General features: G+C 39.5%; 2 protein-coding genes across 2 annotated transcripts in view; one reads left to right on the forward strand and one right to left on the reverse strand.

The window, feature by feature from the left end:
* col4a3 (collagen, type IV, alpha 3) overlaps positions 1–9,061 on the reverse strand; it is a 42,598-nt gene extending 33,537 nt beyond the window's left edge. Inside the window, exons 1-2 of the mRNA XM_055012194.1 lie at positions 8,699–9,061; positions 1,488–1,544 (exon numbers count right to left, since the gene is read on the reverse strand). Of these exons, the coding sequence (XP_054868169.1) occupies positions 1,488–1,544; positions 8,699–8,794 (153 nt within the window). The 5' untranslated portion in view covers positions 8,795–9,061. The remainder of the gene's footprint in view (positions 1–1,487; positions 1,545–8,698) is intronic.
* Positions 9,062–13,409: 4,348 nt separating this feature from the next.
* The window catches only part of col4a4 (collagen, type IV, alpha 4), a 49,576-nt gene continuing 37,675 nt past the window's right edge, over positions 13,410–25,310 (forward strand). Inside the window, exons 1-3 of the mRNA XM_023289778.3 lie at positions 13,410–13,545; positions 16,037–16,166; positions 16,798–16,840. Of these exons, the coding sequence (XP_023145546.2) occupies positions 16,120–16,166; positions 16,798–16,840 (90 nt within the window). The 5' untranslated portion in view covers positions 13,410–13,545; positions 16,037–16,119. The remainder of the gene's footprint in view (positions 13,546–16,036; positions 16,167–16,797; positions 16,841–25,310) is intronic.

Here is a 25,310-nt window from a genome sequence, read left to right on the forward strand (position 1 = left end):
CACCAGGGTCAGTGGGTTCTTAACATCCAGTAGATCCAAGTAGAATCACAGTAAACCCCAGTAAACACAAATCAAACCCTTGTAGACCCACATTAAACTCCAGTAAACCCATATTAGACCCCAGTAAACCCATACTATAGTCCAGTAAAACCATACTAGATCCCAGTAGAACCAAAATACACCCCAGTGAATTCACATTAAATCCCAGTGAACTCCAGTTCGCCCACATTAAACTCTCGTAGAACTACTTTACATCCCAGCAGATCCAAATTAGACCCAGTAGACCTAAAGTAAACCCTAATAGACCCACATTAAAGTCCAGTAGACAAACATTTGATTCCAGCAGACCCTTGTCAAACCAGAGCAGACCCACAAGAACCCCAGTAAACCCAAATTAAACCACAGTCGACTATATTAAACTGTAGTAAACCCACATTAGACCCCAGATAATCCACATTAACTTCAGCAAAACCCACTTTATATGCTAGTAGACCCACAGTAACTCCAGTAGGCCTACACTAAACCCTAGTGGACCCACATTAGAGCGAATTAGCCTTTTAAAATAGGCCTCTAAAGATGACCTGGACTTCTAAACAAGCTCTCTAGACTTGTCTTCTAAAAACTAGCTAGTTTTGTTGAACTAGCTTTCTAAAAGCTAACTGGTCCTGTAAACTAGCCTTGAAAGGAGCCTCCTAAAAGCTCATGACACTTTTAAACTGGGTTTCTAAAAGTGAACTGGACTCCTAAACTAGCCTTCTAAAAGCTAACTAGGCTTCCAAGCTAGCCTTCTAAAACCTAAATGACCTTCTACACTAGCCTTCTAAAAGCTAACTAGGCTTCCAAGCTGGCTTTCTAAAACCTAAATGACCTTTTACACTAGCCTTCTAAAAGCAAACTGATCTTCTAAACTGGCATTCTAAAGGCTAAATAGCCTTCTAAGCTAGGTTTCTAAAAGCTACTTGGTCTTCTACACTAGCCCTCTAAAGCCGCCTATAAAAAGGCCTTCTAAACGTTAGCTAGTCATCTAAACTACTATTCTAAATTAGCCCTCTAAAAGTTAAATGGTCCTGTAAACTAGCCTTCAAAGGAGCCTTCTAAAAGCTAACTAGTCTTCTAAACTAGCCCTCTAAAAGCTAACTGGTCCTGTAAATTAGCCTTCGCTTGGCTTCTAAAAGTGAACTAGACTCCTGAACTAGCCTTCTAAAAGCCAGTTTGTTGTCTACCTAGCCTTCTAAACAACCCTGCTAAAAGCAAGCTAGCCCTCTACACTAGCCTTCAAAAATAACTATGTAAGGTAAACTTTGAAAAGCTAACTAGTCATCTGAAGGAACCCTCTTAAAGCTCACTAGCTTTTGAAACTAGCCTTCTAAAAGCTCATTAGCATTGTGAACTAGCCTTCTAAATATTCTTCTACGCTGGTCTTCTGAAAGCTAACTAGCCTTCTAAATTAGCCTTTTAAGAGCTAAAAGGTCTTCTTGTCCTCTCACCTTTTGGCCTTTGATGCCGTCACAGTGGCAGAGAGACTTTCCGCTGCAGTGACAAACCTGCAGAGAGAAAACACAAGAAGACAGAAGCTTTGTATTAATTTACAGAAAATAATCAACATGACTCATCGATGACGGCGTGAACAAGATTTAACCCAAAACCTCGGCAGCTCAAATCAGGCTGGTTTGGTGAAAAGGTAACCTTTTACTGTGCTATATGAATGAAAGCTTCAGCCTCTTCAGCATCTTTTTTGTTGTTTTTTTGCTGCAATATTCAGTTCAGCGTCTGTAAGAAAACAGCACAACCATGTTTAGAAAGAAAGCTGTTTCTCCATGCTGAATGTATCTCCAACAACTTGCTCCTCTGTTCAGTGTTTCTGAGCCACGCTGCATTTATTTTAGTGATTCAGTAGGTTGGATTTTCCTCTCAGTCTTGAGTTTTTGTTATGTTTTGTTGCATTAATATTAATTTTTATAATGTTTTGGTGAATTCATTTTCAGGTTTTTGACATTTTGGTGTGTTAATATTCAAGTTTTTGATGTTTTGGTGTGTTAATATTCGGGTTTTTGATGTTTTGGTGTGTTAATATTCAGGTTTTTGATGTTTTGGTGTGTTAATATTTGGGTTTTTGATGTTTTGGTGTGTTAATATTCAAGTTTTTGATGTTTTGGTGTGTTAATATTCAGGTTTTTGATGTTTTGGTGTGTTAATATTTAGGTTTTTGACGTTTTGGTGTGTTAATATTTGGGTTTTTGATGTTTTGGTGTGTTAATATTCAGGTTTTTGATGTTTTGGTGGAAAAATATCCACGTTTTAGACATTTTGGTGTATCACAAATCAGGTTTTTGACATTCTGATGAGTCAAAATTTAGTTTTTTAATGTTTTGCTGTGACATTGTCTGAGTTATTGATGCTTTTTTGCCATCCTATGCAGTTTTTGGCATTTTAGTGCTTTAATATTCAAGTGTTCACATTTTAGTTGACCTGTTATGCACAGTTTTGGGCTGTTTATTTCTGATTAATATATAAATTATAGCATTTTTTTCAGTGATTTTCCTCTCAGTTTCTCTGTGGAAACACTGCCTGCAGTTCAACCTTCTCAAAACTCTGTGAATTTCACAGTTGAGTCATTCATAGAGAATCAGTTGCACTGAGGAGCGCAGTTTTTTTTGTTTTTAATAGAATATGGATTGAGTGAACTCTATTTTTAGCAATTTTTTAAAAGAGACGTAGAATAAACTGATTTGGTGAAATATAATTTGAAGATTTGGATTCAGTTTTCATCGACGGTTGGTTCAAAGTCTGTCAGAGAACTGTCCGAAAGAGACACAAAACAAGAAAATGAGACCAAAAAAATGACTAAAAATAAGACAAATGGCACAAAACAGGTCAAAAAAGACATAAAATTATGCAAACAGGACAGAAAACGACAAGAAATGACAAAAATGAGAAAAAAAATGACAAAAAATAACAAAAATGAGAAAAAAATGACAAAAAATGACAGAAATGAGACAAACAACATGAAACAGGGCAAAAAGAGACACACAATTAGACAATCAAAATAAAAAATAACAAAACATGAGACAAAAATGACTAAAATGAGAAACAAAATTGATAAAAACTGAGACAAATGCCTTAAATATAACAAACAAGACACAAAATGGCACAAAACAAGAAAAACAGACACAAAATAAGACAAGACACAACACGACAAAAATGAGACAAAAAATGACAAAAATGAGAAACAAAATAACAAAAAAATGACAAAAAACAACACACACAACACAAAACAAGACAAAAAAGAGACACAAAATTAGAGAAACAAGACACAAAATGAGACAAGAACGAGAAACAAAATGAAAAAATGAGGCACACAACATTAAATATAACAAAAAAATGCATAAAACAAAAAAGACAAGAAATGAGACACAAAATGCGACAAGACACACAAAACAAGTAATAACCCCCCCCCACCCCAGAAAATTAGACAAACAAGACATAAAATTACAAAATTACGAGAAACAAAATGATAAAAATTAGGAAAAAAATGGCAAAAATGAAACAACATGAAACAAGTCAAAAAGAGACGCACAATTAGACAATTAATATATAAAATGACAAAAACTAGAGAAAAATTGATAAAAATGACAATCAAAATGACAAAGAATGACAAAAAAATTACAAAAATGAGACAAAAATGGACAAAAATGACATAAAAAAGACAAAAATGAGAAAATATAGACAAACAACATGAAATATAACAAGCAAGAAAATTAGACAAACAAGACAAAATGAGACAAAAAAGGACAAAAACGAGATACAAAATGACAAAAATGAGACAGAAGTGACACAAATTATAACAAAAAAGAGACGCAATTAAACAAACAAGACACAAAACAACAAAAATGAGACAAAATGACAAAAAAAATGAGACAAGGAACACAAATGAGACAAAAACAAACTAAATGACAAAAAAGAGACACGTAGAATAACTTAATTTTGTGAAATAAAACTTTAAGATTTGATTCAGTTTTCATAGATGATTGGTTCGAAGACCGTCAAAGAATTAAAAATGTAAATATTGTTTCTGCTGTTACAGTTTCTGGCTGATAAATGGTGGTATTGTGGAGATTTTTTTTTTTAAAAAAAGATGGCGAGTTTTTCCAACCAGTTGGCAGGTTTTCGGGTTTAGAAACTTCTCATTAAAACATCTTAGTACCATGGTTAAATAGACCAACTGATGGAGGAAGTAGACTTACAAGCATGATGCACTGAATTTATTCGTCTAAATTTGACATATTGTGGTTCCATCCATCCAACCATCCATCCAGCAGGTGGGACAGCGGTGACAGTTAGCCCTGCCTGAACCTAAACTCGGGTTTAAACCCCTCTCCTGCCGCCGAGCGTGTTTCTTCACGACGTCTTTATCTCCCAGACATACTTGTAAGGGTCTAAACCCAAACACCTGGATGTATCCTGCAGGTGTAACTGTGCCCTTCCTGAGAACCGGCAGACAGCAGGCCGACACTCTGATGAAGGCCTGATGTCGCCTTATCTTCATTCCTGTCTCTTAGTCCCGCAGGACGCCTCCACTTCAGGAGATGCCTCAGCTTGTCCTGCAGTGGGGCATCGTGGGTAACGTCCTACATTCACCGGCTGTCTGAAAACACATCAGATTGCTTTCATGAGTTTCTGTGCATCAGTTTGACCCTCATGACCCGATGTACAGACCTGACCGTGGAACAAAAACATCTGTAGTGCCTGTAAATAGAAATGTTCACCTGCCTGGAAGTTTATGGAAAACAGCTGATTCAGCTTCTCAGTCAAAACTTTATGGAGAAAAAGAAAAAGACTCTGTTGGAAAAAGCTCCAATTAAATCTGGACTAGAGTTCACCGGAAGACATGGAGACTCTGAAGACACCTGGAAGAAGGTTCTTTGGTCTGAGGAGACCAGGATGGAGGTTTATGTCCATCAGACTAGATGATATGTTTGATGGACACCAAACACTGAACATCATCACAAACACACCATCCCCACTGTGAAGCATGGTGGTGGCAGCATCATGATGTGAAGCATGGTGGTGGCAGCATCATGATGTGAAGCACGGTGGTGGCAGCATCATGATGTGAAGCACGGTGGTGGCAGCATCATGATGTGAAGCATGGTGGTGGCAGCATCATGATGTGAAGCATGGTGGTGGCAGCATCATGATGTGAAGCATGGTGGTGGCAGCATCATGATGTGAAGCATGGTGGAGGCAGCATCATGATGTGAAGCATGGTGGTGGCAGCATCATGATGTGAAGCATGGTGGTGGCAGCATCATGAGTTCCATCCATCCAACCATCCATCCAGCAGGTGGGACAGCGGTGACAGTTAGCCCTGCCTGAACCTAAACTCGGGTTTAAACCCCTCTCCTGCCGCCGAGCGTGTTTCTTCACGACGTCTTTATCTCCCAGACATACTTGTAAGGGTCTAAACCCAAACACCTGGATGTATCCTGCAGGTGTAACTGTGCCCTTCCTGAGAACCGGCAGACAGCAGGCCGACACTCTGATGAAGGCCTGATGTCGCCTTATCTTCATTCCTGTCTCTTAGTCCCGCAGGACGCCTCCACTTCAGGAGATGCCTCAGCTTGTCCTGCAGTGGGGCATCGTGGGTAACGTCCTACATTCACCGGCTGTCTGAAAACACATCAGATTGCTTTCATGAGTTTCTGTGCATCAGTTTGACCCTCATGACCCGATGTACAGACCTGACCGTGGAACAAAAACATCTGTAGTGCCTGTAAATAGAAATGTTCACCTGCCTGGAAGTTTATGGAAAACAGCTGATTCAGCTTCTCAGTCAAAACTTTATGGAGAAAAAGAAAAAGACTCTGTTGGAAAAAGCTCCAATTAAATCTGGACTAGAGTTCACCGGAAGACATGGAGACTCTGAAGACACCTGGAAGAAGGTTCTTTGGTCTGAGGAGACCAGGATGGAGGTTTATGTCCATCAGACTAGATGATATGTTTGATGGACACCAAACACTGAACATCATCACAAACACACCATCCCCACTGTGAAGCATGGTGGTGGCAGCATCATGATGTGAAGCATGGTGGTGGCAGCATCATGACGTGAAGCATGGTGGTGGCAGCATCATGATGTGAAGCATGGTGGTGGCAGCATCATGATGTGAAGCACGGTGGTGGCAGCATCATGATGTGAAGCACGGTGGTGGCAGCATCATGATGTGAAGCACGGTGGTGGCAGCATCATGATGTGAAGCATGGTGGTGGCAGCATCATGATGTGAAGCACGGTGGTGGCAGCATCATGATGTGAAGCATGGTGGAGGCAGCATCATGATGTGAAGCATGGTGGTGGCAGCATCATGATGTGAAGCATGGTGGTGGCAGCATCATGCCTCATATAGGAGGTTTCATATTTTTAAATAAATGATATTAATTGTAGAAAGCTGCTGTCATTATTTCTATTATTTTGGTAAATTCTCGTCTAAAAAGGTAAAATAAACAGACCAGTCATAATTTTTAGAGTGTTCAGGCGTCTTTTTTTGCTCTTTGGGATGTTTTCAGTCGTCCTCGTGAGTCATTTCTGGGGTTGCGGTCGGTTTTAGTCGGTCCCAACGAGGAGAGCTCAGCGTCAGTAATAACAGCAGATCAGGACAAAAGGCCGAAGCAGAAAACAGACGAGCTAAAACAACACCGGCCTGTCTGTCTGTCTGACTGTCTGACTGCACACAGACAGACAGGCAGCTTTTATTTCCTGCCTCGCATTCTTTATACATTCTTTTATTTCCGCAGAAAAAATAAATAAATAAAAAGTTTGTCCAGATCAAACAAAAACAGTGCAGCGTCGCTTTTCTCGCCTTCAGAGAGCTAAAATCCTCCACTAAAGTCCTGCAGTTATGGTTTAATTAAGCAGAAATACACAGAAAAAATACCAATAAACTACAGTTATTGTGTTAAATCAGTAAATTATCTTGATTATATGTGCATTAAAGTGCATATTGATGGCTGAGATGCACAGTTGTTGTAACAAGTCATCAAAAACCGAATATTTTAAGGGTTTTAGACAAAATTATGCTCTGAAAAATTAATAGTAGTGAATGTTCTAGCAGCTAATTATTCAAATTTTGTCCTGTTATTTTAAAAAATGGAATTTTCTGGTCTTAAAAACTGTAAATGTGTCATAGTAGCAGAAAATGTGCCGCCAGCTTATTACCAGCACTTTTTCCTACAACTAAATTTAAAATTTCTGGTTATTTATGCTTCAACTGCTGTGAATATTGACAAAATCAACCCTAAATATAACAAAGAAAGACACAAAATGACAATACATGACAAAAAACGACACAAACGACATGAAACAAGAGGAAACGACAAAAATCAGAAACAAAATTAACAAAAAATGACACAAATGACACTAAATATAGCAAAGAAGACACAAAATGACAAAAATGAGACAAACGACACAAAACAAAACGAGACACAGAATTAGACAAAAAAGACACAAAACAACAAAAATTAGACAAAAATTACAAAAACAAGACACAAAATGACAAAAAATTACACAAATGACACAAAAAACATAAAAAGACCCCAAATTAGACCGAGAAGACACAACATGACAAAAATGACATGAACATGAGACAAAAATTACAAAAATTAGACAAATGACATGAAAGAAGACAAAGAAGAGACACAAAACTAGACAAACAAGACACAAAACGATAAAAATTAGACAAAAAATTACAAAAACGGGAAACAAAATTGACAACAAAACAGCTCAACGACACTAAATATAAGAAATAAGACATAAAATGACAAACATGAGACACAAAAACGACAAAAACGAAACAAAAAATGACAAAAAACAAGACAAACAACAGGAAATATAACAAAAAGAGACACAAAAGAACAAAATCTAATTCCCTGGATGTGTTTCTGTTTTCTGATAGTTCACCAGAGAAAACTTTAAAAAGTGACTTCTGGGTAAATTCCAGATATCAGGATGTTGATAAGAACAAAAAACAATAATATTGTATGAGAGTATTAGTATTACACTGTACTTTTACTGCATTAAAGTACATTTAATTCTACCTGTGTAGTGATGTTTTCATGGACAATAACACAGTTTATATGTAAATATATATATATATATATATATATATATATATATATATATATATATATATATATATATATATATATATACTGTATTATTACTACTAGTAGTACTACTACGAGCAGCAGTACTACTAGTAATAATACTACTAATAATACCTCAGGCCGCTTCGTCCATGTCAGCTATTTTACAGTTTTTCTTACTTCACTGTTAAAAACACACGACTATAAACACGGACTTCACACACATCTGTCTGTCTGTTGCCATGGCAACCGTGCACACACACACACACACACACACACACACACACACACACACACACAATCAGTCACATGCTTCATTTCAGATTGAATTCTGATTGATAACCAATAATCAGTGACAACAAACAGGAGCTGATCATCGTCAATTAATTAAAAATCAATAATGAATCAATATTTGTGTCAAATTTCTGATCAACACTGAAAAATAAAAGTAATAAAAATGCTGCAGATTAACTGTCAATCAATCAATCAATCAATCAATCAATCAATCAATCAATCAATCAATAGTCCCCCTCTGACCCCCTGCTGGACTCACTCACCCTTTCGGCGTGTCCCGGAGCTGTGGAGCCCCACAGCAGGAGAACCAGCAGCGGTAGCGGCACAAAGCTGCTCCTGCAGCCGCCCGGAGGCTCCATCAGACGGACACTCTGCTGCCGAGCCCCCGCTGAGCGAGCTGACTCCCGGGTCAGGACTCCCTGAAGGGCTCGGTCTGACTCGGGCGGACTCGGGTCACTCGGCTCGGCTCGGCTCTTGATGCGCTCCTCTCCGGGTTTCGGCTCAGTTCGGCTCGGTTCGGCTCGGTCCAGAGGAGGGGGACCTCGCTGCTGATTCTGCCCGAAGAGAGCGACCTGCTGCGCAATGGAGAGACAGAGTCAGACCGGTAATCGGAGGTGGAGGCTCGGTGTGTGTGTTACCACGGCAACAGCAAGCTAAGTGCTTCCGATTCGACTCTGCTCTTCAAAATAAAAACCCCTGCAGGTCATGAAAGTCGAAGTCTGTTTTTTTTCTTCCAAAATGAGACAAAACAACACAAAGGAGACAAACAATAGAGAGTAGAAAAAATGTCCGAAAGAGACACGAAACAAGACAAAAAATTGACACGCATGACACAAAACAAGACAAAATGAGACACAAAATTAGACAAACAAGACAAAATGAGACACAAAATTAGACAAACAAGACATAAAACAACAAAAACATGACACAAAGTGACAAAAATGAGAAAAAAAACTGACAAAATGAGAATTAAAATTGACAAAAATGAGTCAAACAACACTAAATATAACAAAAAGCATGCAAAAGGCAGAAATGAGAAAGAAAATGACAAAAATGATACAAAAATTAAGCAAAAAAGAGAAACAAAATGACAAAAATGAGACACAAACATGACAGAAATTAGACAAAAATAACAAAAATGAGAGAAAAATGAGACAAAAAATGAAAAAAGACAAAAATGACAAAAACAAGACAAAAAATGAAAAAACCGAGACAAAAAATGACAAAAAAAGATAAAAAATGACCAAAATGAGAAACAAAATGACATAAAGGAGACAAAAATGTCAAAAATGGGACAAAATATGACAAAATGAGACAAAAAGTGAGAAAAGAATGACAAAAATTTGACAAAAAATCACTAAAATGAGAAACAAAATGACAAACGAGACAGAAAATGACATAAAAATGAGGCAAAAAATGACAAAAATGAGACACAGTATGACAAAAACAAGACAGAATGACAAGAAATGAGACAAACGACAATGAAATAGAGCAAAAACCCCACAAAATTAGAGAAACAAGACCCAAAATGACAAAAACGAGACTAAAATGAGAAACGTGATGACAAAAAAATGACACAAAGAACACAAGTGAGACAAAAACAAAGACTAAATGACAAGAATGAGACAAAAATGAGACACAAAACAATAAAAACTCAAATAATGGGATGTATCATAGATAGATCCTTCGTGGTCCTGTTGGCTCTTCCTAGTGTGGATCTCCTGGAGGGTGGGGAGTGTTGGAACCATGGTAGATCTCAGTACCTTCTGAGGGCTCAGTGCTGCTCCCGTATCACTGGGAGATGTTTCCACTCCAGAGTAAAAAGTCCTCATGATGTTCAGAGAGACCCTGAACTTCCTCAGCTGTCAGAGTTGATAGAGGCGCTGTGGTGTCCATGATTGATCCTCAGAAATGTTCACTCCCAGGTACTTCAAACTGCACACCTTCTCAACAAGGAAAGAAGTGCTTGCTTCCCCAAGTGAAGGAGTTCAAATATCTCAGGATCTTGTTCACGAGTGATGGAAAATGGAGCGTGAGATGTACAGGTGGATTGGTGCGGCGTCAGCATTAATGTGGGCATTGTATCGAACCGTCGTGGTGAAGAGGGAACTGAGCCAGAAGATGAAGCTCTCAATTTACCATCCATCTACGTTTCAACCCTCACCTATGGTCATGAGCTCTGGGTAGTGACCCAAAGAACAAGATCACGGATACAAGCAGCTGAAATGAGCTTCCTCTGCAGGGTGGAGTAGAACCGCTGCTCCTTCGCTTCTAAACAAGCCAGTTGAGGAGGTTTGGACATCTGATTCAGATGCCCCAGGGGAGACTTCTTCCTTTCCTGGGAGGAATCCCCGGGGTAGACCCAGGACTCAGTGGAGGGATTATGTATCTCATCTGGCCTGGGAAAACCTCGGGATCCCCCAGGAACTGCTGGAAAGCGTTGCAGAGGGGAGGGACATCTGGAACGACCTGCTTCATCTGCTGCCTCAGCGACCCGACCCCAGATAAGAGGAAAAAAATGGATGGATGGACCTTCTCAACAAATGTCCCATTGATCCTCTGTGGGGTGTGGTTTCTCTGCTGTCTCCTCCCAAAGTCCACAATCAGCTCCTTGGTTTTGCTGATGTTCAGGAGCAGGTTGTTGTGCTGTCCTCAACCACCACCGTGTCATCTGTAGATTTCAGGATGGTGTTGGAGCTGCTTGTGGACAGACAGTCATGGGAGTACAGTGTGAAAACCAGGGGACTGGAGGTGTGTCCGCCCACATGGACCACCTGAGTACTGTCCGACAGAGAGTCCAAGATCCAGGCCCACAGAGAGGTGTTGAGGCCCAGGATGGTCATCTTGGTGCTGGAGTTTGTTGGGGCTATGGTGTTGAAGACTGAACTAAAATCAATGAACAGCAGTCTCACATAGTCCCCGTCCTGCTGGTCCAGGTGGGTGAGGGTCGTGTGCAGAACCTGGGAGATGGTTTGTGGATCGGTTTGGCTGGTAACTGAAGCAGGTACAGAGATTCAAGCAGCAATGAGCAGATGTGAGTCCACATGAGTCTTTCGAAGCGCTTCAATGCTTCTGAAGTTTGGGCTACTGGGTGATAGTTGTTAAGGCCGACTGGACACATATTCTTTGGTACAGGGATGATGGTGGCTTTCTAGAGGGACCATAGACCGGCTCAGCGAGAGGTTGAAAATGGATGTAGGCACTGGGCGAGCTGGTAAGCACTGGACCTTAGCAGTCTTCCAGAGATGCCGTCTGGTCCTTCTGCCTTCCTGGTCTTCACCGTCCTCAATGTCTTCCTCAGATCGAATCATACCTAAAAGACGTTCAGGTCATCAGCCAGACTCCCACTCACCGGGACGGATCTTCCCCTTAAGTCGTTGATGGTCTGCAGTCCTTGAAACAAGCTCCTGGGATCATGCTGTTGGAACTCTGATTCCACCTTGTCCCTGTACCTCCACTTGATGTCCTTCAAGCCCATCTCAGATTGAATGATGCCGCTTTGCCCATTAGAAGCGCTGAGGTGTAGGCAAGCAGTGCGACGAGTCTTATCCACCCGCATGGTCACCATGGGAACATCATCATCTACCAGCGTTGCTATGAAGTCCATCACCACCTCCGTAAACTCGTTTACGTCCCTCAAGCACAGTTTGAACGATTTGTCTTTGACACAGAGAAACCCTAAACTTTACGGTCTGCTAATCAAGGCTTTTATTTTGCTAATATTTCTTTACATATTCTGCTTTATCATCTCAGATTAAATGCTTTGTTTGAGTTTTTTGTGAAATAAAATCCAATAATCTGATCTTGAACCCTAATGTTGTCCTGTGGGTCAAACTGATCCGTTTTAAAGGTTGAAAATGTGGAAGAAAAATATTTTTACAGTGAAACTTCTGGTGTCCACATTTTCAACATTGTTGGGAAATTTTTCGGTGTAAAAACAGAAATGTTCAAAAAAAGCTAATAAAGAACATTCACAAAAAAGCAACCAAAATCCAGCAAAATTTGCTGGATTTTGGTTGATTTTTATGTGAATGTTGTTAAAGAGGGCTGCACAGTGGCGTAGTGGTTAGCACTTTCACCTTGCAGCTAGAAGGTCCCTGGTTCACGTCCCGGCTTTCCCGGGATCTTTCTGCATGGAGTTTGCATGTTCTCCCTGTGCATGCGTGGGTTCTCTCCGGGTACTCCGGCTTCCTCCCACAGTCCAAAAATATGCTGAGGTTAATTGATTATTCTAAATTGCCCGTAGGTGTGAATGTGAGAGTGATTGTTTGTCTATATATGTAGCCCTGTGACAGACTGGTGACCTGTCTAGGGTGTCCCCTGCCTTCACCTGAGTCAGCTGGGATAGACTCCAGCACCCCCATGACCCTAGTGAGGATTAAGTGGTGTATAGATAATGGATGGATGGATGTTGTTAAAGAAAATATTAGAAGTTTTACTGATGTATATGTAATTATTTTAGATATTTTGGGGAAATTTTTTCTGAAGATATTTACTCATTTTTTGAAAATATTTACAAGAAATTTCTTGCCAAACTGGGGGGAATTTTTTAAATAAACTTTTAAGGGAAATTTTTAAGGAATTCTTGGAATTTTCTTCCTGAAGGTTTTGCAAATTTTCAGAAATTTGAGGATTTTTTTTGTTGAATTTTTGGATTTTTTTTTCTAACAAGGAAAATGTATTTTTTTGGTGCCCGTAAATGAAGACAACAGGAGGGTTAATGTCAAACTGATCAGATAAATTCATCTATATCTCTAATATTTACTCTCTGCTAATTAAGGCTTTTATTTTGCTAACATTTCTTTACATATTCTGCTTTATCGTCTCAGATTACATACTTAGTTTGAGTTTCTTGTTAAATAATATCCAGTAATCTGATCTTTTAAGTCAAACCTGATCAGATAAACACGCTTCTCTCCGTGCTTTTATTTTGGCGGGCCCTCCGGATGTGCTCTGGTCTGCGCCCCGGCAGCTTTACGGCAGCTCCGGTGTTCGCAGAAGCAGCAGCGGCTCCCGGTCGCCGGTAAAAGTCGAACTTTTTCCCGTCTGCGCGAGCGCCTCTCTGACATGAGAACCGCGTGAAGCTTCGGACCGAGCGCGAGACCTTCAGGTAGGAACAACAACAACAACAACAACAACACCTGGTTGTTTGTTTGTTTGTGCAGCTGCTGATCGGTCACGTGTTTAATTAAGGCTCTAATTATCCGCTGACGTCAGTTAGTCAGTCAGTTAATCAGCAATGAGCTGGTGCAGCGCGGAGAGGAGGAGTACTTTTACTCTACTGCAGTATTTATTAAAGGAGACTAAAACTGGAGCTGAACTGAGAGAAACGTTCAGATCAGCTTCATGTTGGAGTCAAAAAGTGTAAAAAAACAACAACAAAAGAACAAGAAAAAGTTTCAATTTTTTGTTTATTGTGACGTTTTTAGTTTCAAACTGCAGCTGAGAGAAGAAAAAGTTCAGCTGCAGAATCTGATCAATAATCTGAGATTAATCTGAGATCATTGATCAGATTTAGACTTTAAAATAATTAAAATGTTAATCAACCCTCAGAAGTTCAGTTTGGGTCTTTTATTGGACATTTAGTGTTTTTTTCTGGTGATTTTGTGTCTTTTTCTAGTTGTTTTGTGTCTTTGTGGTTGTTTTGTGTCTTTGTGGTCGTTTTGTGTCTTTGTGGTTGTTTTGTGTGTCTTTGTAGATGTTTTGTGTGTTTTGTGGTTGTTTTGTGCCTTTTTGTGGTCGTTTTGTGTCTCTTTTAGTCATTTTGTGTCTAAATCGTCATTTTGTGTCTCTTTGTGATCGTTTGAATCACTTCAATATTCCATCAGTGCAGCAGAACATTGTGTGTTTTAGTTCCTATAGTTTCCATCAAGTGATTCTGGATTTTAAATCTGCTGTTTCGAGCAGAGTTTCTCAATTTAAATCGTTAAAACGTTTGTTTAATCAAACTGCTCTGGTTGTTTCTGGGCGTCTTTTTAAATAAATGATCAGAGAACTTCCTGTTGTTCCATTATGGATGAAGAACTGAGATGCTGCACGTTTTCCAACAGTCCTTAAATGCATCATGAGTGCTGTTCTACAAGGAAAATTAACCAAATCTGAGCTTAAAATGATGCTTTTTTCAGTTCCAATATCGATTATTAACCGGGGAAGGCCGATAACTGACATCTGGAACTGGTATACATTAAATATTATGTATTAACAGCAGGAGGTAGCAGGAAACCAATCCTTTTTTATTACTGTTACCGATTATGTACAATAGAAATAGAAGTGATGACGTTAGCATACCACATGACGCTACAATGCTTCCTGTTTACTGATCAATCAATTGATTAAGATCAATAACAGTTATGACACCACATCTTCTATGGTTTTGTTAATATTTCGCTGTTCTGTCTGTTTTATTTCCCACTAAGGTCCAGATTTTAAAGCTTTATTCTTTTCCAGACACAGTTTCAGGTAGCTTTAGCTGCTAGCCGGTAGCATAGCATTAGCTGCTGTCAGAGAAGCTAATTTCCTGGTTTGTGTTTCTTGTTCAGTTTTTGCAGGTTCTGTCTCCGTTAGAGAGTTGAGTCCATCAGATAGAACAGATTGATGAATAAAGAATAAATCCAACTTTAGAACGATGTTATAATGCTAGCTAGCTAGATAGCATTAGCTTCGTGCTAAGAGATGCAGCAAATCTGTTAATGATTCACACTTGAACTTGTTTTTAGACTCTGATCCAGGTTGTTTTCTCCCGACTACATCCTGGCTGGTGTTGTATCTACTCTCAGATGTAGTGTTGCATCATTTTGTGGTTGTTTTGTGTCTCTGTGGTTGTTTTGCGTGTCTTTGTGGTTGTTTTGTGTCTCTCTGCGGTTGTTTTGTGTCTCTTTGTGGTTCTTTTATGTCTCTTTGTGGTAGCTTTGTCTTTTTGTGGTTGTTTTGTGTCTCTTTGTGGTTCTTTTGTGTTTTTTTTTGTTGTTTTGTGTCTCTTTGTGGTTCTTTTGTGTTCGTGTTGTTGTTTTGTGTCTCTTTGTGGTTCTTTTGTGTCTCTTTGTTGTTGTTTTGTGTCTCTTTGTGGTTCTTTTGTGTTCTTGTTGTTTTGTGTCTCTTTGTGGTTCTTTTGTGTCTCTTTGTTGTTGTTTTGTGTCTCTTTTTGGACACTTCCACTGTTACATTGCTGTTTGGTCTTCTGATGGTAGCTGCAGATCCACCTCATTTGCCATTTTGTGTTTCTCTATGATTGTTTTGTGTCATTGAAGTTGTTTTATGTGTCTTTGCAGTTGATTTGTGTCTCTCTGTAGTTGTTTAGTGTCTGTCTCTGTTCATATTGCATCTTTTGTGATCATGTTGTGTATCTTTGAAGTTGTTTTACGTCCCCTTGTGGTCACTTTGTGCATCGCGGAACACATTTAGCATCTATTTCGTTCAGTTTTCTGTCTCTGTGGTCAGTTTGTGTGTCAGTGAATTTGTTTTGTGTCACATTTGCGTCTGTTTCTGTTTTGTTGCGACTATTTTTGATTATTTTGTTTGTTTCTGGTCATTTAGTTGTCCTTTGTGATTATTTAACAGACTTTCTAACAAAAACATTATCATTAAAAACTTTGTGCCTGCAGGACCACCGCCAGCCTCGGAGCATCCTCATTGGCTGAGCAGCGGCTGGAGGCGTGGTCAGAGCAACAGTGGGTGGGACTCCAAGATGCTGCGGCCTGTCGGCTCCGCCCCCTTCAGCTTCATCTGGCACTGGTAACTAAAACACACACCAGAACAGTGCTTCTGCTGCGTTTGAGTCGGATCGTACATTTCAACATCGAGAAGAAGAACAAACGTAAACAACCAACATGGCCGATTGAGAAACTGGTCTAATGGCAGCACATGACTTTGTAGTTGTTTTGTGTCTCTTTGTAGTTGTTTTGTGTCTCTTTGTAGTTGTTTTGTGTCTCTTTGTAGTTGTTTTGTATCTCTTTGTGGTTGTTTTGTGTCTCTTTGTAGTCATTTTGTGTCATTTTGTGTCTCTTTGTGGTTGTTTTGTGTCTCTTTGAAGTCATTTTGTGTCTCTTTGTGGTTGTTTTGTGTCTCTTTGTGGTCGTTTTGTGTCTCCTTGTGGTTGTTTTGTGTCCCTTTGTGTTGGTTTTGTCTCTATGGTCAGTAATTGAGCAGAGCTGTAGGTGAGCTGGTGTGATGAGCTGCAGGCTAAAGTGTAGAGTTACTTCAACAACATCTTCAGACATGAGGAACATATTTTCATGGCAAAAACCTTCTCAGTATGCAACTCTGACAATGAGAAAGATGAGTTTTTAGGGGTTAAATGAATGACCAGAGCTTGTTTGAGTGATTCTGATAAAAACTCGTCTCACCTGTGTATCTCGTCCTCCAGGTGTCTCCTGTGGATTCTCACGATTCCTCCAGCAGTTCTCGGGGTGAGTCCATCTGTGGTTCCTGTCTGATGTCACAGCTGGTTGTAGAATCAGGAAGCCTTTCATGACATGTGCGATGTCATCAGGGAGGAGGGGTCAGGACCCGACTTCCTGAAAAAGAAAACATCAACACACAATGATGCTATGTGATACTGTCTGTAAAAAATAACAGTCAGAAACAGCAACTGTGGGGTGAACCAAAAACAAACTTGTTGCCTTGGTTTCACATCATGATGCTGCTTCACATCATGATGCTGCTTCACGTTATGATGCTGCCACCACCGTGCTTCACATCATGATGCTGCTTCACATCATGATGCTGCTTCACATCATGATGCTGCCACCACCGTGCTTCACATCATGATGCTGCTTCACATCATGATGCTGCTTCACATCATGATGCTGCTTCACATCATGATGCTGCTTCACATCATGATGCTGCTTCACATCATGATGCTGCCACCACCGTGCTTCACATCATGATGCTTACTGATAATAATATTTACTGTTTTTACTTGTTTACTTGCTTACTTATAATGGCAGTAATATCTAGCTGCTTGTTTGCTGATTTAAATGCAGTAATTTAATGGTCAAACATTCTAAAACCAAAAATCAAAAATACAGATTTTTCATTATCTGTTTTTTAAAGGTTAACATCTAAATATATATGGTTTTGTTCTATGATTTTACTAACTACTTTCTGTAATTTAAAAGAATAGAAAATTAGTTTTACGAAAAGGTAAATTTTATTTAATTTTTTAAAAATTTACAGTTTAAAGCTTCACTTTTTGACACCTAAAATTCCCCAGGAAAACCCCTGATCAGTTGAAGTGAAGGGGAATCCCATGCATAAGTCAGAAATGATCAGAGCAGCGTAACTGGAGAAGCTGACGGTTTGTTTCAGGTGAACTCAGGTGGTTTCTACCTGGACTTTGGTCTGATGACCATAAACTCCAGATAATCCCCTCGGTTCTTGGTGCCCAGAGACCCGCTGGGTTCTGCCAGCTTACCAGCAGATGATCTCTGCAGCCCAAACCACAGCGAGCTCCACCTGGCATCAGATTTGTGCCATCTGCTTTGATTAGCAAAGACTTCGGACTTTGTGTTGTTGTTTCACTCGGAGCTCTGGACATTGTGAGCGTGAGGCTCCCCACATGGAGGCCGAGCAGCCGGCTGACACCGAACGGCAGCTTCTCCTCCACAGCTGCAGAATATGATCCAATATTAGCATCATTTCTAAACACTATGTACCTCTGTGCAGCCCAGGGCTGATTGGAGATTTCAATTTGGCTTCTAATTCTTTTATTTTTGAATTTTTTCAGAGCAAAGTTCCAAGGCTGATGCAGTAAATAGGTATTTAACTTACATTGTCTGCAGTTCAACCTAAAAACTTTCTGAATATTTGTCCCGTGACTGTCAGTTACACCTGAGTCAGTCAAAGCTTTATTGTTTCACCAAAGAATGCAGAATTTTCTGTTATTATACAATCTTTTTAGAGCAAGTGGTTAATTTTTTGTAGAATTTCTAAATTAGACATGTAGAAAAAAGTGACTTTGGTAAAATATCGCAATAATAAGCTTCGATTTGGACATTTTTTCCAAATGAAAGACACAGATGAAGTTGAAAATATACAGCAGAGACTTGAAATGTATTTAAAATTATAGACTCCAAACACACAAATTTGCACAAATGCATTCATTCACAATAGATGTAATAAATAATATGTATTGTTTATTGTTTATTTACTTAGATCCCCATTAGCTACCATACAGACAGAAGCTATTCTTCCTGCGTTCTAAACTTCTCCACACAAACCTGTGTTTGCGCCATGACAGGCAGACAAAAACAGGATGCACATACAACCAGACATTACATACTTTGACAAAGACAACAACAAAACAATAACAAAACAACAATCAAGCAAAAATTAAATAATTCACACATTAAAATGACAAAACAAAGAAATCTCAGGTAGCTCTACTTAACACCTAAAAATTCAGGTCTTATAGACATGCTTATTCAAACAATAACAAGCAAAAATAGCTAATTTAGCATTTAATTACATAATCTGAATACCCATTTTCTGGTTATTCTTGAGTCAGTAGAAATAATCTCAACCTTTTGCAAAAGGTGGTCACGTACAACTGTAAGTTCCACCAGAACTGTGGTAGTGAGTCCCATGCCACCATTGCCCTGTAGCGCACCGTCCTCTGTGACTGATTGGTTCTACAGGCAGGTAGCAAAAAACGCCCCTCATCTATTCAATATATTTGTGCAAATTTTCCACTTCGACAATGTACAGCAGTCAGCAAGGAGACATCTATATATTTGGTTTTATATCTAGAAAACAATCATAAACAGTACATTTTTTAAAAAGTGCACATTCAAGAAATTTTCCTAAATGTTTCAACCTGACTTCTCTCACTTATTTTATAGTTTCTGATGGAAATATGTACTAAATTTAGCCAATAAGCAGCTGGTAAGTCAGGAGTTAAGCTGTCTTTCCAACACAATAACACACATTTTTATGCAAACTAAAAAATGCAAACCAGCTGCAAGTAATAACTATTTTCATTATTAATTTATCTGCTGAATATTTTCCCAATCAGTTCATCAGACAAACGATAACTAACATTAAAAACGTTGCAATATTAAATCTAGAGTCAAACAAAGCAGCAGATGAAGAGTCTGGAAGCAGCAAATGTTTGGAATGTTTTTCTCTAAAGTATGATTAATTTACCGTTGGTAAACTAATCAGGAAGTCAGTGTTTGCGTCTGCTAAAGGTTCTGTCTGTCCTGGAAGCTCTGCAGAGTCTGAAGGTCTTTGGCTCGCTGAGTTCAGGAGACTGAAAAGTTCAGGTCATGAAGGATTAGTGGAGGTCAGGAGGCTCCTGAAACAGAGACGCTGGATGGAGACGGTGGTCGTGTTTCAGAGGAGGAAAGTTCAGTAAAAGGATTCAAAACGACCACAAAGAGATGCGAAATCATTACAGTTAGATGTAAAACCATCATAAAGAGACATAAAAGTACAACAAAGAGAGACAAAAACCATACAAAAAGACACAAAACCACTACAGAAATGTAAAAGCAGAGCAAAGAGATGCAAAATGACCACAAACAAGTACAAAAACACAACAAACAAAACAACCACAGAAAGATGCAAAAATCACCAAAATGAGATACGAAAATCACTGTAAAGAGACACAAAGCCACCTCAAAGATACCAAATCACTCTGAAGAGCCACAAACATTTCACAGAGAGACCCAAAACAACCGAAAAATGACCCAAAACAGCCACAGAAAGACACAAAACTGTCTACAAGAGAGTCAAAAACTTCAGACACATAAAACAACCACAGAAATGTAAAAGCAGTGCAAAGAGATGCAAAACGTCCAAACTGACACACAAAACACCAGAAATAGATAGAAAAGCACAACAAACAGTCACGAAACAACCAACTAGAGGTACAAAAGCAACACAAAGAGACACAAAACTACCACAGAAAACACCTTAATGTTGCAGGCCGTAGGCTGAGACTCACATGCAAGGCAGTGATATACAGCAGGCAGATGTTAACAATAACAAATTTAGAATTTTAGAAAAAAAAGGATGGATTACAACGGGAAATACCGTGCTACTCACTGAACTGCAGAACTCAGGCTTCAGGATGGGCAGAGCTCCGAGGAGTTGGTGGAAAAATCACAGTAGAAAAATACAAAAACCCAAACCAGAGAAATACGCCGCTAGGCAGCTGACTAGACGAGCGACAGACGGCTGAACAACAATCGACTGAATAAGAGTCGTAAACGCTACAGAAAGCAACGCTAACAAGCTAACCTACACGCAGACTGGTAAGGTAAGGGAATGGAGAACAGAGCGTAGCAGGCTGGCGAGGCTGCTGGCGGAGAGGCAGATGGAGAGCATAATCAGTGGGAGTGTGGATCCAGACAGAGTGGGCAGGTTGCAGGGAATCCAACACGCTGACAGGTGGTCCAGGACAGAAAAGCAAAGAACAAGGTTTTAAGCACGGAACAGGAAACGCAGGAGCTGGACTGGACGAGAATCTGTACTGAGGCTGTTCAACGATCTGGCACCGAGTAGAGCGCAGAGGAATAATTAACGTCATCACTTCCTCCTGCCAGCGTGCCAGTTCTTGATGACATCATCTGCCATGTCACATGTCCACCCTCACCTGAGGAGGAAGTGAGAGGGAAGAGAGAAGACAGCTGGTCCTACTTGGAGCCTGAATGGGGGGCGTCACTCATAAAGAGATAGAAAACCACCTCAAAGATACCAAACCACTCTGAAAAGACAAACACTTCACAAAGAGACATAAAACCACCACAGAGGGGAAAAAACTACTACAAAGACACACAAAACGACCAAAAAAGGCAAAGTGACCAGTTGTGCGACTGCATTTGTCATCTCTTTCAGTCAGGTTGTGTTACTGTAAGGTCGACGGATGGAGGACCATTCATTGTGGACCAACTGTCTCATAGTTCAGGTGTTTGTTGGTGGAGTTCCTCAGAGATCACAAGTTGGTCCTCTGGTCTTTATGGATTCATAGATTAATATTATTACTGTAATGGAGGACAGATGGAGGATAGATGGAGGTATTATGGAGGATAGATGGAGGGATGATGGAAGGTTGATGGAGGACAGATGGAGGGTTGATGGAGGAATGATGGGGATAGATGAAGGATCGATGATGGAGGATAGATGGAGGATGGATGGAGGATAGATGGAGGGTTGATGGAGGATAGATGGAGGGATGATGGAGGGATGATGGAGGATAGATGGAGGGTTGATGGAGGACAGATGGAGGGATGATGGAGGACAGATGGAGGGTTAATGGAGGACAGATGGAGGGTTGATGGAGGATAGATGGAGGGTTGATGGAGGTTTGATGGAGGATAGATGGAGGACAGATGGAGGGATGATGGAGGATAGATGGAGGGTTGATGGAGGTTTGATGGAGGATAGATGGAGGGATAATGGAGGGATGATGGAGGATAGATGGAGGGTTGAGTTGATGGAGGGATAATCTATTCCTGGATGAACGGTTGATGGAGCGATGACCCTGCGGAGGTAAAGACTGTTTTTTTGGTCGAGGTCATTGGGTTCAGTTTGTCTGAACTGCAGCATCATCGTCCAATCAACTGCTTGGCTCTGTGGTCAACCAATCAGAGTCTGGTGATGGGGGGATGATGGAGGGATGATTTAGGGATGATTTAGGGATGATGGAGGATGTAATTGGTCCACCCGGAGCTGGCCGGGCTGCAACAGCGATGGAAAGGCTAACGGAGGCTAACGGGGGCTATTGAAGGCTATAACGGAGGCTAACGGAGGTGGTGGAGGCTAACAGAGGCTAACGGAGGCTAACGGAGGCGGTAGAGGGACGACGCTGGTTGGAGACTTCCAGAACAAAGTGGTGACAGCAGATGAAGCGATAGCGGCCACATTCCTGCTGATAGCCACGCCTCACTGATAACCTAGTTTACACAACGCTGCAGGAATGTGGCCGCTGCACAAACACTGCTGCATGCTGGGAAACCGACCGTCTGGGGCCCACAGAGAGAAAAAAAACACTCAGTACATCAACACTCGGTGTGGGATGGACGGAGGGGGAGAACCAGGATCAGGGTTCTGTTCTGACGGTCCCTCAGTGACTGTAGGAGTCTGGTTCTAACAGCAGGGCATCAACACATAAACCAACAACTGACAGCGAAAATGATTATTAGCTGCAGCTAATATTGGAAAAAACACATATTATACAAGAATTAAAGCTGTAGCAGAGTGCTGGATGTTTGATGATATTTGATGTTTGATGGATGTTTGATGTTTGATGGATGTTTGTTGATGTTTGATGGATGTTTGATGGATGTTTGATGATGTTTGATGGATGTTTGATGATGTTTGATGATGTTTGAGGTTTGATGGATGTTTGATGAGGTTTGATGGATGTTTGATGATGTTTGAGGTTTGATGGATGTTTGATGAGGTTTGATGGATGTTTGATGTTTGATGATGTTTGATGGATGTTTGATGATGTTTGTTGATGTTTGATGGATGTTTGATGATGTTTGATGATGTTTGATGGATGTTTGATGATGTTTGATGATGTTTGAGGTTTGATGGATGTTTGATGATGTTTGATGATGTTTGAGGTTTGATGGATGTTTGATGAGGTTTGATGGATGTTTGATGCTTGATTGATATTTTGGAGTATTTAAAGGATTTTCTATAGATTTTCTATAGACGTTTGGCGAATGTTGAATGACGGATGTTTTGGAGTATTTAGAGGATGTTCTATATACATTTAACCAATGTTGATGTTTGACGAATGTTTGATGGATGTTTCACCATTTGTTTTGAATACATCACTGCTGACTGGTTTTGCTGCCTGCTCTGCGATATTTCAGTTATGTATGTGTTTTTCAATGTGTGGTGGCAAAAAGTGTTTTTTGTGTGAATAGTCTGACTGGATGTAGACCTCAGGTAAAGCCTGCCATCTCCACCAAACATTTTCATGCAACATGAGACACGAAATCACCACAGAGAGACACAAAACCACTACAACGAGACACAGCTACTAAGAAGCCTAAAACCACTGCAGAAACCAAGAGATGCAAGAACCCCAAAGAAAAACAAGTTGTAAAACCATCACAGAGATTCAAAAGAATGAAAAACGGACCCAAAACAACCACCAAGAACCAATAACGACAAATGTCCCAAAGAGACCACAAAGACACACAAAAACACCAAAAATATCAAAAAATACCCACAAAGACACACAAAAACACCAAAAATAACAAAAAACACCCACAAAGACACACAAAACACAAAAAATATATAAAACAACCACAAGGATGCATAAAAACACCAAAATATCACAAAAACAACCAAAAACACACAAAAACACCAAAAATATGAAAAACAACCACAAAGATGCATAAAAACACCAAAATATAAAAAAACAACCACAAAGACACACAAAAACACCAAAAATGTCAACAACCACAAAGACAGACAAAAATACCAAAAATAAAAAAGAAACACCAGCAGAGACACACAAAACACCAAAAATATCAAAAAACAACTACAAAGACGCACAAAAACACCAAACGTTTAAAAAAAAAAAAAAAACCCACAAAGACGCAGAAAACCAAGATTGGATTTCTTTCTGTATTAAGCAGTTCTATTGGACCTACTAGTTTTTACAGTGTCATTTTTAATTATTTGGCCCAACTTGATTAAATTAACTAAGACCTTTGAAATAAATTGAATCAACCCTAATAAATTATATTCATTTATTTATTTATTTTCTCAACTCATGGACATTTAGCTGGTCCAACAAACCGGTTGATGCTGAAATACCTTTTATGTTTGTTTTGTTGTTGTTGTTGTTGTTGTTTTTTGGTTTGTTTTTTTATGTAAATTTTTTATGTTTTAGTTATTTTTTAGAGTGTAATTAAATAATGAATGCATTTGCCCAACTTGTTCAGGAACCTGTGAACTCACATGTGCTTTAGTTTACGGCGTGCCTGAACACACCACAAAGAGACATGAAAACACTACAGAGAGTCACAAAACCATCACAAAAACACAAAACAACCAAAAAGAATTGACTGAATTGACCCAAATAAATAATTTTCAGCACAAGGAGATTAGGTCTCACTGGTGCTTTAGTTTACAGCGTACTTGAACACACCAAACACCACAAAAACACAAAAATATGATTGGATTTCTGTCTGTATTTATCAGTTCTGTAGGACCAACTAGATTTTATAGTGTCATTTTTAATTTGTTGGACAAACTTGATTGAGTTAGACCTTTGAAATAAGTTGAATCAACCCTCATAGATTATATTGACTCAACTCAGGATTGTTAAGTTGGCCCAACAAACTGGTTGATGCTGAAATACCTTCTATGTCTTTTTTTAAGTTCAGCTTTAGTTTACAGTGCACTTGAATGCACCAAACACCAAAAAGAGAAAAAAAAAAAAAACACTACAGAGAGACACAAAACCATCGCAAAGACACAAACAACCAAAAAGAGAATTAAAAAACCACAAAGATACGCAAAACGCAATCGGACTTCTGTCTGTATTGAACAGTTCTGTTGGACCAACTAATTTTTATAGTGTAGTTTTTAATTAGTTGGACGAACTTGATTAAATTAATTAAGACCTTTGAAATACATTGAATTAACCCTAATAAATTATATTGACTCAATTCATGGACATTAAGTTGGTCCAACAAACTGGTTGATGCTGAAATACTTTCTTTTTTTTTGTAATTAAATAATGGATTGATTTTCTCTACTTGTTGAGGAACCTGTGAACTCCGACATGCAGCAGCTCACCTGAACACGCCGACACGTGTTCCATTGTGTGATATATGATGAGCACACGTGAGCGACGGGAGTTTAGATCTCAGACGGTTTGATTCGGATCTGATGAACATCTGTGCT

The sequence above is a fragment of the Amphiprion ocellaris genome, chromosome 7 (assembly GCF_022539595.1).
Source record: "Amphiprion ocellaris isolate individual 3 ecotype Okinawa chromosome 7, ASM2253959v1, whole genome shotgun sequence".
Taxonomy (NCBI): Eukaryota; Metazoa; Chordata; class Actinopteri; family Pomacentridae; genus Amphiprion; species Amphiprion ocellaris.